The sequence below is a fragment of the Camelus ferus genome, chromosome 9 (genome assembly GCF_009834535.1).
Source record: "Camelus ferus isolate YT-003-E chromosome 9, BCGSAC_Cfer_1.0, whole genome shotgun sequence".
NCBI classification, from domain to species: Eukaryota; Metazoa; Chordata; class Mammalia; order Artiodactyla; family Camelidae; genus Camelus; species Camelus ferus.
In genome coordinates, this window is record NC_045704.1 from 71026391 (window position 1) to 71041727 (window position 15337).

General features: G+C 40.3%; 1 protein-coding gene across 1 annotated transcript in view; it reads left to right on the forward strand.

Annotated features, from left to right (window-relative positions):
- PALMD (palmdelphin) overlaps nucleotides 1-13264 on the forward strand; it is a 44303-nt gene extending 31039 nt beyond the window's left edge. The window contains exons 4-8 of the mRNA XM_006190931.3: nucleotides 5191-5305; nucleotides 5444-5477; nucleotides 5599-5712; nucleotides 7573-8670; nucleotides 12902-13264. Of these exons, the coding sequence (XP_006190993.2) occupies nucleotides 5191-5305; nucleotides 5444-5477; nucleotides 5599-5712; nucleotides 7573-8670; nucleotides 12902-12945 (1405 nt within the window). The 3' untranslated portion in view covers nucleotides 12946-13264. The remainder of the gene's footprint in view (nucleotides 1-5190; nucleotides 5306-5443; nucleotides 5478-5598; nucleotides 5713-7572; nucleotides 8671-12901) is intronic.
- Nucleotides 13265-15337: the final 2073 nt, after the last annotated feature.

The following is a 15337-nucleotide window of genomic DNA, read 5'->3' on the forward strand; positions in this document are numbered from 1 at the left end:
AGCTTGGGGTGCAGTTGGTGAGGTGGTCCTAGCACTGCCATCAGCTGGTCTCAGAGGTACATCAGTAGTGGCACAGCCTGGGTCTAAGACATGCTGACTCAGCCCATCCCAGAGAAGTGGCCATTGGGCCATCTCTTTGGGTGTGGTCCTGGCTTTTAACAAGAGAGCTTGAGCTACCGAGACACAAGTAACTTGTCAGTCCTTTCAAAGTATACAGCTAAAGCCAGTCATAAACTTAATTTCAAACATAGCATTGGTGATGGCATTCAAATTGCAGTATTACAATCTAACTGCATAACCAGCTTTCTATGTAAGACCTAAAGCTTCCATTACTTTGACCAGTAATCTTATGCCCAAGCAGAGATAGTCTCCCTGTAAAGAAGCCCTGGCTTAGGAAACCTCAGACTTCTCAGGAAAAAAGCTCTTCTAAGAACTCCTACCAAAAACCAAACTCAAGTAGCCAAGGAGAAAAGCGACAAAGCGTGGACTTCTTCCCAGTCAGACTGCCTGGGCCACCAAGCGGAGAAATTCTCAGCACAGCAACAAACACCCTCATGAAGATCAGGAGGGAGGGACCACCTCCGCAGGTCAGGAGTCAGCACTGCCGCACGTCGGTAGACCCCAGCCAGCAGTTCACTCTTCACTTTATTATCACAGAAAGTAAAAAAATCCTTTCGTGCTGCTGGGCAAGTGAATGCTGTCTGTAAGTTCACGAGAACCCATTTTTAAAGGTTTTATTCCCACGGTGGCTAATTAGTAAGGAGTTAAGAGCTCAGGCTCTGTGGGCAGAGGCTCGATTTCAAGCTCCATCCTGCCACAGGCGGCCTGCAAGCCTCTGGACCAGTTGCCTGTCTAGGTGCCCAGTCTGCTCATCTGTCAAATGGAACTAGTAACATGACTCACAGGGGATGCGGTGAGGACTGGTGCCTGGCAGATGTAAATACTCAGTACATTTTAAATGATTTTTTAATTGCTAGCAAGTGAAGTGCTATAAGGTAGGGCACGAACTTCTGAATTTTTTCTCCTGAATTCCCATTGTTTTGGCCTTTAATAGCAAACTCCATCAGGATGTTAGTCCTTGTTAATGCCACCAAAAACTGAAAGAGATAAATGGACCCTTAGCAGCAGAAAAATTGCCTTCTGAAATAACCCTTTTCTGGAGCATCTGGCATTTCTGTGCTGTCCTTTTTCTAAGACAAAAAAATTGTGTGTTGGAATTGGACTGGGGACATTATCTCGTGATGATTAAGGAAAGTTATTACTAGAACAGTGCATGAAATGAAAGCTACTTGCTTTCACCTAGGGAGCTCTTGAAAATAACCCTCTTTTTCTCCAGCAAATAGGCAAGGAGAAGAAAGACTCCAATAATGGATAGCATTACAAATCCTTTTTCATGTACTCTGCTTATCTAAATTGGCACATGACGCCTGCCCACCATCTCTCAGAAATTGAGAGAGGTCCTAACTCATCCATCAGGCCCCACCTAACAGCCCAGGAGGCACTGGGAAGGATATTTCTCTTTCTCTGCTGCCCGTTTCTCACCCAACTGAATCAGCATTTCTAGGAGCTCAATTCCCATTCAGAAAGGTAATACCTCTAAAGATGGGGATGGCAGCATTTATGGAAATTCTAACCCATTAGCTGAGAGATAAGCAGGTGAAGGTTAGAGAGTTATTCCACAGAGACCTACCCAAAGCTTTCTATGTTAAAAAAAAATTAGATTTACGTTCACAAATATACATACACATGAATTTCTACTTATATATGTAAAACTGAAATTTTGCATATGCATACACAAAAATACACACATACACATACATACATATGTATATGAATTACCTACACACACATACAGAGATACATATATATTCCTCCAGTTCTTCACTTACACTTGCTAAATTCTCTCCACGCAAAACCTTAGGAAAAGACTTAGATATGAGGCCCTAATTTAAGCCCTGCATTTTTGGAGCTTTAAATCAGGGTTAAGTGTCCTCTATGAACAGTCACTGAGCCAGGAAAGAAATAAATAAATATAGACAGATAGATAGATTTGATGGATATAGAAATAGAGAGAGAGACTTGAAAAGCAAGTTAACCCAAGTGATAATTTTCAATTAAAGCAGGATGATCAAATCCTAGTCAACAAATAATAAGTTTAGATTCTATATTACGGCTACATGGAAGAGAGGAATAATGAGGAAAAAGTAAAAAATATCCCAGAGATGGACATTTAAAAATCCTTTATAAAGCAAGTATCAAGCACCTATACTCTACCAGGCATTGTTCCAGGTGCCCGGGGTTTCTCGACCTTGGGGTTTCCTCTGACACTCTGAACCAGAGATGCCTTTGTTGTGGGGGACTGTGCATTATAGGATGGTTGGCAGCATCCCCCGGCAGCACTTCTCAGGTTGTGCCAGCCCAAAACATCTCCAGACATTACCAGGTGACCTTAGGGAGGACACTGCCCTCAGCTGAGGCCCGCTGCACTAGATACACAAAGACAGCACCTGCCTCCCAGTTGTGATTTTTGTCTTATGCTCCTTAAGAATCGTCATTTCTCAAACACTTGGCGCATCATCTGGTGGGAGGCTGTCAGACCTGCTCGTCTCCTGCTGGGCCACCACAGCGCCTGCCCCTCTGAGCTCTGACCTTGGGTGGGGGTGGGGGGTGGAGGCTGGAGAGAAGCCAGTTCCTTACTCTCAGTTATTGTTTCCTTTGTTTCCCATCACCTCCACTGACATTCTCATCTTTTAGAAAGCTTTTTCAGAGAAAAAAAAAAAAAAAACTCTAACATTTATGTCTTAACAGTATTTATGTCGTCCATAAGTCAATATAAAAAAATAGAATATTAAAGTGAGAATTTTCAGAAATGCTCTGTATCAGTGAGCATCTCCTGGCAGAACTTTGTGATTCAAAGTAATTGGCACCAAGACGCTTCCTTATTATCCTACTTAACGGAGAGTTGGTTGTAATGAAGTGATAAAAAACAGAAAGTGGGTGTGCGCGAGCTTCTGTTTGATTTTCACAAACACATCGTGACGTGTCATTTGACTGCAGCCTCATACTCATGTAGCTTTCACCAAGGACTTGAAAACCTTCAAAAACATTCATTAGCAGATACTTTGATAGAGTTAGCAGGGTTGCAACCTCATATTCTTACCATATTAAAGACATTCATGGGAATTACATGACAGTACATCACCCACAGGCCCCTCTACAGAGGAAAACAGCCACAAATACCAGTGCACGTCAAACTCCCTGAGCTGCAATTGCCCAGGAAGACCAAGAGCTCTATCTCTGGTCCCCAGAAATAGGCAGCGGCAGAAACAGGAGGAAACTAGCATTTGCCAAGTGCTCACTATTTCTTTTATTCCTTATTAAGCCCCACGAAATAGTTAGCATTGTCCATACCTCTAGGTGTCTAGTTGCCTCAGGACTCACTCCTTGGAATCCCTGTCTTTCTTGGAAATCTTTTTCATTCCTATGGCTATAAACACCAACTCCCAAATTTGTCACTTCAAACCCAGACTTCGCTGAGCCCCCAGCTTTTACATCTTACACACTGTCTTCTCCATATCGCCATCTGACCGTCTCAGGTATAACACATCCGCCACCAGTCTCCTTTCTTCTCCTTCCCGGATTACTGTTTGGCCAGTTGCATTCACACTTTTCCACTTATTCAGGTCACAAACCCTGGAATCACCCTTAACATCTCTTTTTCTCACACCTTGTATGTAATCTATCAACAACTCCTAGCAGCTCTTCCTCTGAAATAGTTCCACAGTCCAATCACTTCTCACCCTTGTACCAGCGAACACCCTGGATTAAGCCATTTCATCTGAATTATTGCAACAACCACGACCTCCATGTCTGCCCCGTCCAGTCTATTCTCAGTACAGCGGCCAACGGACGTGTTTAAGTTTCCTGTCCTAGCATACTTCTCCCCTGCCCAGGATTCCCAGTGGCTCCTCAAAGGAAGGTAGAGGTAGCAGGAAAGTCAGAATTTTTAAACAAAAGCAACGAATAGGAGAATGATCTGTCTGACCATATCTTGGGCTTTTATTGGTGTGACGACAGCACCGGAATTCTGAGCTGCCAGATACATGACCATCTTAAAGAAGGAAGTCAAGAAAACTGACAGTTATCTTAGCTGACACTAATGCCCACAGCTGTCATCTCCTGAACAAGCTGCTGTATCTAAGCAGCCGTCCTCCGAGGCAGCTGATTTTAGAGCTCAGAGTATTTGGCTGAGAAACTACATGCGCTTCATGGCTGCCAAGGGCCAGCCTTACTAACTGGGTGGGTGCCAGTGGCTGTGTGTTTTTGTACAGGATAGAGGTCACAATGCCACACACTGGAATTAACTTGAATCTGACACGCAGCTCTACAATGGTCAAGATACCAGCTCAGAATGTTTGCGACAGTCCAGTTTCAAATGTCTGTTTCTGTCCCTACGAGTCAGTTCCCTTACACTTTTGTCAGGCCATGTGAGAAGTGGCCTGACAAATGGAAATATCGTCCCTGTAACAGCAGCGGCTGAGGCCACTGGACTAGCTTTTGTCCATTTCTCACCTCTGCACTCTACTCAGTATAATGTGGCACAACTTTTAGGAAACCATGAAATTTAAATGAAGTTGTCATTTGCAACGTTAGGATATGCTGGGATTTTAAGTGTTAAATAGCAATGACTTAAATCAAGTCTAATAATTATAATGTTATACAGTGTTGCTTGGCTAGAAAAATAAATATATGTTTTCTCCAAATTATTTATATGGAAACTTGTGTAAGAAAAATTGGCAATCTACCGAATAACAACAGATGGACCATTTCTTTTGGTCTAAGCTTAAACTTAAGTCTCTTTATAAAAGAAATTTCTCTATTTCATTTGGAAGTAACATTAGTCATTGCAATGAAGAAAATGGGACCAATGGTCAAACACTTTACCTAAGAATTCCCTTTGTCAAAAATAAAAAATAAAAAAACTTCAATTGAAAATGATTAAGTCAAAGTCAGGTATTAGGAATCTGCCATGTACTTCATGTGATGTTTGGGGTGATGCTCCGTTCTTAGAAAGTATCTGGATACTTACAGGCAATATTCCAAGGAAAGTTGATGTATGAGGAAGGTATATTTGAGAGCTCTGTACTTGCACTGTCTTCAGCAATAAAATGTATATCTTTTTGTTGTCAGACTTGAGAAAGAGATCCAAGATCTCGAAAAGGCTGAACTGCAAATCTCAACCCATGAAGAGGCAATTTTAAAGAAACTAAAATCAGTTGAGAGGACAACAGAAGACATAATAAGGGTGAGCATTAGCTAAGTTTAAAACTATAATTTTAAAACTAATTTTCCCAAAATTAGTCCACAAATGGCGTATAATTCTTCAAATAATTGAATTTATTTTTTAAACTGTATTATCATGGAGAATTCTTTTTTCTTACAGTCGGTGAAAGTGGAAAGGGAAGAAACATCAGAAGGTATGTTTCTGAGCAATCTGTGCAATGTCTAACTAAGATACTTTTGGCTAAGTCCACTGAAATTTTTCCCATTGTTGTAAATATGTTCTAAATGTATTTTGAATTAATATTAATTTTACAGAGTCAATTGAAGACATCTATGCTAATATCCCTGACCTTCCAAAATCCTACGTACCTTCCAGATTACGGAAGGAAAGAAATGAAGGAATAGAAGATGATGAACAAAACAGAAAAGGTAAATGAAAATTCTGTCTTCAGTGGTAGGTGCTCAAATTCAGATTTTACAATATCAAATGTTAGCAACTTGCTATGACATCTTATCCAGGGTACTCAATGGTCTACAAAGTTCCATGAGGTACGTGAGTCACTTGCACAAGTAGAGATAATGGGGTTACAGTACTCGTTCCATGCATTTTATTCCCCAGCAAACTAGGTAAGGACAGGGAAGATAAAATCCTCAAGATGAGAAGCTCTTAAAGCAAAGCCCCCTGCTCAAAAACATCTCTCTCAACATATTCCATGTAGTAGACACTAGAATAAAAAGAAATGAAATGAATGAAATTAAAATATTCCCTTTGAGAAATCCAGGCATTATTTACCCCCATGTGGGAATGATTTTCATAAAACTAACACTTCAAAGGCCCTGGGAAAATGAAGGCTTGTACAGGGGCAGAGAGGGAACCTTTGAATTTCAGAGTGAAAAGAGAAGCTATACTTAATCTACAGGGAGCAGTCATTCATTCATTCAACAAATACTCAGTGAAGCCCTACTCTTGGCCAAGCTCAGTTCTCACATTAAGAATACAGTAGTCAATAAAATAGCAAAAATCTCTGCCCTCACAGGGTTGCCAGTTTAAGGGAGAAAATAGATTAAAAATTAGGTAAATAAATAAAATACATCATGGTAGGAAATGAAAATGCTGAAGAGAAGAATAAAGCAGAGAAGGCGGATAGGGTGAGTGTGGGTGAGGGTGTTGCAGTTTTAGCTGGGTAGCCGGCAAAGGCCAAGAAGCACTGGGCTGTGGAGGAGGATGGAATGCCAGATGCATTCAAAGAGGAAGGCAGGGGCGACACAGTAAACCAAGCAGTGCTACATTGTAATTTTGCCCAGAGTCTCATCAGCTTTACTCTGCCAGTTACAATCCCAGCCGTAAGGATCTTGCCAGGGCCGAGAAGCAGATCTCAGCTTCCCCAAAGTCAACCAGTTCTCCCCAGGTCAGCTGTTTCAGTGCAGCTGATATCGCTCTATTCTTAGCCCTTCTTCTCCTTGAAAATGGGAGTGAAAATGAAAAGAAACATAAGGCAAAAGGAGAAGCATGTGATTCTAGACTTCTCCTTCCCTCTTCAATACCAGAGCCACATTTAAACAACGTCCCAGTTGTGAAAACTTTAGAGCACTCCTTTCTAGTTTCAGCAGGCTGCTAGCCTGTGCAGCAAGGACGCAACGTAGTAGAATGTACAGGCCTTTTGCCTGTGGTCACGCACAGAGCAACACAGTCCTCCTAACTGGAAAAACAACCTAGTGGGGAGGGTATAGCTCAGTGGCAGAGTGTGTACTCAGTATGCAGGAAGTCCTGAGTTCAGTCCCCACTACCTCCTCCAAGAATAAATAAATAAATAAACCTACTTACCTACCCCCTAAATAAATAAATAAATAAATAAATAAATAAATAAATAAATAAATAAATAAATAAATAAATAAAATAAAAGATCTGACTCCTCCCCCTTAGCAAGGTAAAAAAGTACAAATCTGTTGTGTTGGATTTATTAATTAGAAAGAAGATATCTTTTGGTTCCCCAATGAAAATCTGTACTGTTTGGAACCATCTGTTTCTCTTCTCCAATCAGCTTCTCTTCTTCAGTCCTTCCTACTGGAGTTTTTCAGTAATTTCATACATCCTTACAAAAAAACAACTCGTGTCATTAAAGCATTAGTCATTATATAATTAATGAATAAAATCTGAAATTAAAAAAAAAGACATCTCATAAAAGACCATCAAGGGTATATACTTAATATACAAATAAACACTGAAGGCAAGACACTTTACAGGAGAAAAAGTTGACTAAATCAAGGATCGAATTTGTCTCTCAACAGCTTTGTATGCCATGGAAATCAAAGTTGAAAAAGACTTGAAAACTGGAGAAAGTACAGTCCTGTCATCAATACCTCTCCCATCAGATGACTTTAAAGGTACAGGGATAAAAGTTTATGACGACGGGCAGAAGTCAGTATATGCAGTAAGCTCTAATCACAGTGCAGCCTACAATGGCACCGATGGCCTGGCACCAGTCGAAGTAGAGGAACTTCTAAGACAAGCTTCAGAGAGAAATTCTAAATCCCCAACAGAGTACCATGAGCCTGTATATGCCAATCCATTTTGCAGACCGACGACTCCGCAGAGAGAGAAGGTAACTCCTGGACCAAACTTCCAAGAAAGGATTAAGATTAAAGCTAATGGACTGAGTAATGATATGAATGGGTCCATACACAACATGGACAATGGACTTTCAGAGGAGAGGGGCAACAGCTTCAATCACGTGAGTCCCATTCGGCCAATACCTCATCCCCGATCAATGACTCACCAAGCAGAGGAGATGCCCCATAGCCTACAAAAGAGGATGACAACTCCTTGGGAAGAATCACATGTGATGCAGGACCAGTATGCTCCATCTCCAAAGGCAGGACTGAGTCCCAGCAAGGGCCTCTCTGGGAAGTCAGAACACCAGGGTTCTTCTCCTCCTTGCCAGGAGGATGAGGAAGATGTTAGATACAAGATTGTTCACTCCCTGCCTTCTGACATAGATAAGACAGAGCCCGTGACCATGATTTTCATGGGGTACCAGCAGGCAGAAGACAACGAGGAAGAGAAGAAGCTTCTGACGGGGTATGACGGGATCATCCACGCTGAGCTGGTTGTGATTGACGATGAGGAGGAAGAGGGTGAAGGAGAAGCTGAGAACCCATCCTACCATCCCAGACCTCCTTCTAGTCAGGTCTTCCAGCCTGCCAGACCAACACCACTGCCGAGAAAGAGGTCAGAAGTTAATCCCCGTGAAAACACAAACCATAAATCTCCCCACAAAAACTCCATATCCCTGAAAGAGCAAGAGGAAAGCTTAGGCAACCCCGTCCGCCATTCTCCGCTTGACGTTCAGATGGCAGGAGATGGCACTGAGGATCCATCTTTAACAGGTAACAAAAATGGCAAGGCTTGCCACTGCTGTTTACTCATGTGACAATCTTCTCTCTGTGTTGTACCAAACCCTCTTGCTTTCAGCTTTTTTGGACCACCTCATAGCCTAATACATGCTAAGATTTTTTTTTAATTAATGCTTATGTGATTTATTACCATCATAAGTGAAGCGATTGTCACTTCAAAAGATAAAGAAAGTGAAAAAAAATGTGTTGCCTTCTTCGGATACTGCATTGACTGACCTTAGTGGCTTGACATGCTGCTTCTGTCATGGTATGTACTGTGTGTGAATGTATCTGGATCACTCTCCCATTGGAGCATCAGTACCAGAACTCTCCCCATGAGAATCTGATGCCAGCCTTTTGTATGTGCTTCTCTGTGGTTTTAGACTTCCTACGTAATTTAACAAACTGCCTTAAGTTTGCAAGAAAAAATAAGACAAATTTTATTTTCAGTGTGATATTTTGTTACTTTGCTATATCTTGTTTCTCTATACTTTTATAATTTTATTAACTTAATTTCCTTAATTTTTCTACCTTTTAAAATAGAATATCAGTTTGTCTTACAGTATCTATAAGATTTAACTTCACATAATCTTCCCTAACTTAGAAAATTTATTTTTTTATTTTCTAAATAGTGGCATCCCATATATTCTCATTGTCTGTAAAGTTTTACAGCTATGTAGCTTTTTTAGCATTGACTAGAAGATAACACTTTTTTCTACGAAGGTGATAGCTCACCAGTTTAGATTCCTTGCTATCACTTGAATACTGTATTCTACTTATTTATAAACAATAAATACGAATATGATAAAAATCATTTATAATAGCTACACTTACCATGGCTAAAGACATAAGTCAAATTACCCAGACACAGGTACTGGATGTGTGAAAGCAAGAGTAATTTTAAATGTTTTAATGGAAGAATTTTCATTAAAAAGCAGTAACTGTTAAGTCCCAGCTAATCCAGCAATCAAAGAACCTGCTAATGCTTCAGAACTGTGGTAGTAACTGCACAGCTCAGGAAGGTTTCTTCCTCTGAAACCCAGAAACCCAGTCTCGGGTTCCCAGTAATACAATGAAATGGACCTCTTCCATTTTTCTAAGTAGTTAAATTAGGCCTATCAGTTGTAAATGTAATTATCTGAAGAATTTCTAACCTCTTGATAAGTGTACAGTTATATTATCCTCCTAAATTAGAGTTGAGTGGTATGTCCCCACAATGGAAACCTGCTAAAACTTAAAAGTTCTGTTCTCTTTTGAGAATGAGCTTTGTTTGCCAGTCGAACTTTGCATCTTAAATTCATTTTTTAAACAATGACACAGGAGACTTAAGGAAAAAAATGAACATTCTATTTATGGTCAAGACATTACCCAATGTAAAACCTCCCATTTTTTAAATTTGAATGTTAGCCAGCTCCTCCTGAACACCCTTATTCCTTCTCCCCTACCCAAGTCAACACATGTATCCCATAGAAAAAGACAGGAAGTGACTAATGTTTCCAGACGACACTAATCATGCTACTGAACTAAAATAATGAAAACAGGAAGACTTTTTCCAAAGTAACAATACAAAGTTTTGTACTATCAATCAAAGCATCTTATAAACAGAATGCTCCAAATTCCTCACCTTCTGTCATGATATTGTTTTACATTCCTGTTTTCCAATTCAGCATATGGATTAAGGAGCTAATAGTTTTAATGGGTTTTAAAAATAACCCTCAGGGTTTGACATATGCATAGAATATACAGCATATGCCCTCAGGGGACATCCATATGCATAGAATATACAGCAACCTATGTATTTCAGTTTCACAAGCACCAAATGGGTTGAGCTTCTCCCTCAACCCCCCCCCCCACAAAAAAATATGTATTGGTACTTGAAAATCCACCTTTCAGTCAATTACTTTATTTATGGCTTAGGTACCCTACTAAATAGAAATATTTCTGGGAAGCATAATAGTGAAGAATTGTTAGTCTCTTTTTTTTTAGTATAAATGTCGCTATCAGAGCCTTATCTAAGAGCAACTTTTAACTCGGAAAAGAGCATGAAGGAGGAAGAAAGGTGGGAAAAGGTGGAATCTGGAGATCCCAAAGACCAGATTTTTTTAGTTAAAACTTTGAATAGGATAAGACATGATGAGAAAATGTGGGCAAAGTTATGTCCATTTGCTAATGTAAACAGAACAGGGACATGTTCTAAGTATCTGGCTCGATGTCCATCACTGAGTGGCCCCAGTATGCTTTTACAGGGACTCCACTACCATCCCCACCAACTAGACAGCTGGCTTCCTTTGGGAGTCCTCACCAACCTACTTTTGTACTTTCTTCTAGCTCTGTTATAGATGTCTGTGACATTTCAGGGTGAAGGGTAGGGAACCTCAGCTCCATGGGACTCACAAGCTATTGGTGCAAAATTGCCAACCTGTGGCAACCGTTAGGAGCCAAGGGATATGGAGAGGAAGGAGGCAAGCTCTCTTCCATACAGTTAAACCAGCCAAAACTATGTGTCTGGATTGCTATGAGAAGAGGAGGCAGAGATCGGAGAAGAGCAGAAAGAAGAAGGATAAAGGAGAGCTGATGACCCAGGTTTTTTGGCTGCTACAACTGAGGGCCTCCCCATTGCCAACATGCTCTGGCCCTGCATATCTACTTGGAACTCACGTCGTCTACTTACCATAGGCCTGAGAAAGGAATAGCAGACCCTAACAGTCTAGAATGCCTTGTCCTCCCTTAAAGAATGGGACAGTGAGTTACTGGATTACCCTACTATTGAGGATACAGACATCCAAGATGTCCTTTAAGAACTTCATTGAATGTCCACAGCACACTGGGCATGTGTGATTTACTGAATCTAAGTTGAGGAGTAATTGTAGGGAGGAGGACTTTGCCCTTGCCTGAACAGAGACCTTTAAAAAGCCCCTTAAAATGAAATTTGGCCCCTGCTCTCATTTCTGGTATGGGCAAGGTAGAGGTCCAAAAATCCAAGAGTCAAAACTATAAAGTCTTGCCTTCTGCCTTCAGTTGACCTCTTGCTATGGAAGTACAGTCCTCTCCTCAGGTTTCACCATCCAACATCTCCCAGCAGTCGAGACCATCCTCCTGGCTACAGAGCAAAGGAAATTCTCTCAGCTAATCACAAATTCAAGACAATATTCTTGATCCTGCCATGAGAAATAATCATTTTCCTTAAGGTTCCAAGGGAAATAATGCTCTTTGACTTCATTTAAACAAAAACATTTTGTATAAGTAGAATGACAATAAAAATGACCATTGTCTTGCTACCCTAGTAGAGCCCCATCCTTTCTCATATTTGTGGAAAAGAGCTTCTTAGAGTTAGGGTCATTTCATTTGTTAATAGACAACTAATCTATGGCTGTGACATGAAAGAACACGCTTCCCTCGTTATTTTTTTATTAAACAAAATCTTGTAAACAGGGAAATAGCTGGTTCTTGGGCCATATCACACATGAGTGTAATGATCAGTGCCTTGAAAGAATTTCTCAGCTTTTGGAACATGACTGAGGCAGCTATGTATGCTCTGAGGTCCTAAATATTAACGGCATGATACCAGAACATCAGGGGAGTGCTATGAATTTTAAATCTACATTTTTAAATAGTTTCTACATCCAATATATCATTAGCAGTGAAATATGTTAAAAAGATAAATTTGCCACTTGAAGTACTTATATCTTGACAAAGACATTTTATAATTACTCCAGCTCTTCATTACTGGCTCACGTTGTTTCATTATGAAGAAATTTTTTCTTACCATTCTATATCTAAGGATAACGCCCCTTAGGATAACCAAGTTTGATGAGTTAAAAGATAAACCAGCCATCATGAATTAGGGTTTATGTCAATGCTTTTTTTTCTTTAGTAGTGCATAACCGAGAAAAATGCACGAAACACAGTCATTGACCCATAGCTGTTTATCTATGGCTAATAATGATATTGTGCACTAATCCTGTATTTACTCAATGTATGCTGTGTTTGCTCTATTGATTTTTATAGAAATGGGTTCCTTCTAGCTCTGAGGCTGCTTCTACCCTAAGTTAACCATAGCTTATTATCTCTACTATCTTTTTATGCTACTAAAACAATGCTCACATTGTTGGATAAAATCATCTGAGGTATGTTTCAAACTTTCCTGCAATCTATGAAATGGTCATTTACAGTGAAAAATAAACCTTTTTTTTATAACTCTCTCTGTTTTTCCTTTAATTTGCAGCTCTAAGGATGAGAATGGCAAAGCTGGGGAAAAAAGTTATCTGAGAGGTGTACCATCTACATAAACATCCTTTGAAGAAACTAAGAAATGTTTGCAAATTTCTCTTCTGGATATTTTGTTTCTTTTTCCTGAGACACACAAAAAGTATAATTATACCCATATTAAGCCATGTGAATAAGAAGTAGTCATTATTTGTTTAAAAAATCCAAAAAAAGCTAGGGAGAACAAATGCTTAAATTTTCCTTTTACTTGATATGATTCAGCGGGGAGGGGGAAACCAAGATGTTTTTATTGTATTGATACCAAAGCATTTCTAATAAGAGCTTGTTAAATTTAAAAATAAAGTTATTTAAAATAGCCTGACTATATTTTATTAACTGCTGTTGTAATTTTGCTAATACAAACATCATAGGAAGCCACTGTATCTCATCACAGAAATATTCATCTTCAACTCTGACAAGTAAACATGCCATAGGAAGTCAACAAGGCTTTAAGACAACCACATCCTCCAGCTAAGGATCAGTTCAATTGATTTGACAGAGACTTAAAACTCTTTGCATGCATTTTAAAGGTGCATGCAATAATTATCCTCATATCTGGGGACTGGATTTGGATGATCTTGATAGTGTACATGATTTACAGATAATAACCAATATGCTCATTCTTCTTGAAATGTCATCTTTTCTTTCATTCAGTGAAATGTGAATCCCAGAGTGCAATGACTGTGACCTAAGGCTATTGGATGGAGGAATTCCCAAATTCTCAACACAATCCTGGTCTAATGTTTGACCAATTCCTGTAAACAAGTTAGAATCCTAACATTAAACTTAATAAGAAGATGTACAACATTTCATTCCTAAGTATTCTAGCCAGGATGTTAAATCATGATTTGTACTGCCCTCCACCCAGCACTCTCACAACCCACTCCTACACATCTTCCCCTGGGTCATGCCAGCACCAATTGCCCAGGTCCTGCCAAGTCTTTCAGTGCATAGTCTGTTTCCTCACAGGGAAAAAACTGAATTTCCCTGGTGAGGCTAAGATGAGATTATCTTAGCTACTGGTGTGGAGGCAATGCAGAGGTAAAAGCAGCAGCTCCTATGAGGACAAGCATTTATCTGGGAAGCATCAGCCTCAGAAGAGTTGTCTGCAGAGGGCAGTTGTCCTTATGAGGAAAGAGCTCCTCAGCTAGCCTGAAATGTTCTGGGTAATCTGGAGGGCCAAATTTCAGAGACACTTTCACGCAACACCCCTATCCCAGGTGCTAGGGTCCCATCCCTTCCCTATCATGCTTCTGACTTTAGCATAAGTGACTTGTCAAGTCTGCACATTCTTCTGTAGCTCTGCCATCCTTGTGATTAAGTCATTGTTCTTGGTTTGGGGTTTTGTACACAAAAGTTTAATAGAACACTGTCTGGCATCTAGTAAGTGATCAATAAACAAATGAGTGCATAAATGGTTCAGAAGGTTAAAGATGTAGTCTGTAAGGGCCAGCTGCGTAACACCAGCTGGGCTCAGGCAACGTGAGCCAGAAACTGGCTGGCAGATCATCTAGCCACTTACCATGGGGCATGGACCAGGGCTTGTATGTGGCAGTAGTCCAGCGTGGCCAGAAGGTGTGGGAGGCTGGAGACGTCTTTTGCCTGGGGGTGAAGACGGAGCTGCTGCAGAACTAGCTGCCAGGTGGGCAGAACGGGGCCTGAGTGCAAAGCTGGAGCTGGTCAGTCAGGGCTGCTGAGGTGCGACAGGACCATCCACACACCCATCCACTGGCTCCTGTGCCCAGTGAAAAGGAAGGAAAGTTGGAGAATGGAAGTGAAGTGCCTTCTTGCCACTACTGCCTTGCGACATTCCTCTAGTACCATTTATGGCAAAGCCTAACACTGCATCAGATGGCAAAGGAGAAAAGTTTACATCACAAAGCAGGGCAAAGAAGTGTGGATTTGGAGATGAAGGATTAAATGATGAAGATAAAGATGAAGCATTAAGCTGGCACAGTTCACCGGTTTTCTACTCAGCTTCCATATTTATTCTTCTGCATACATTTGATGGTTCAAGCAACTAAAAAACAACTTATTTCATCTAATAAGATGCAGCTATCCTTTATACACTGTCTCACCTTCTCCCCAGAATGAGAAGACACGCTCCTGAGGCACTGTATCCACCGCTAACTGTATGCAACATTATTTTACAGAGTAGTTGTAGATTAAAAGAAAAATTCAGAAGATTATACAAAGTTCCCATATTATTAACATACTCACTTCCCCTGTTATTAACATCTTATGTTATTGTGCTACATTTGTTATAATTAATGAGCCAATAGTGATATACTATTAACATTATACATTATTATTATATAAGGTCTCATAGTTCATTCAGATTCCTTAGTTTTTACCTAATGTCCTTTTTTCTATTCCAGGATCCCATATACAAAAC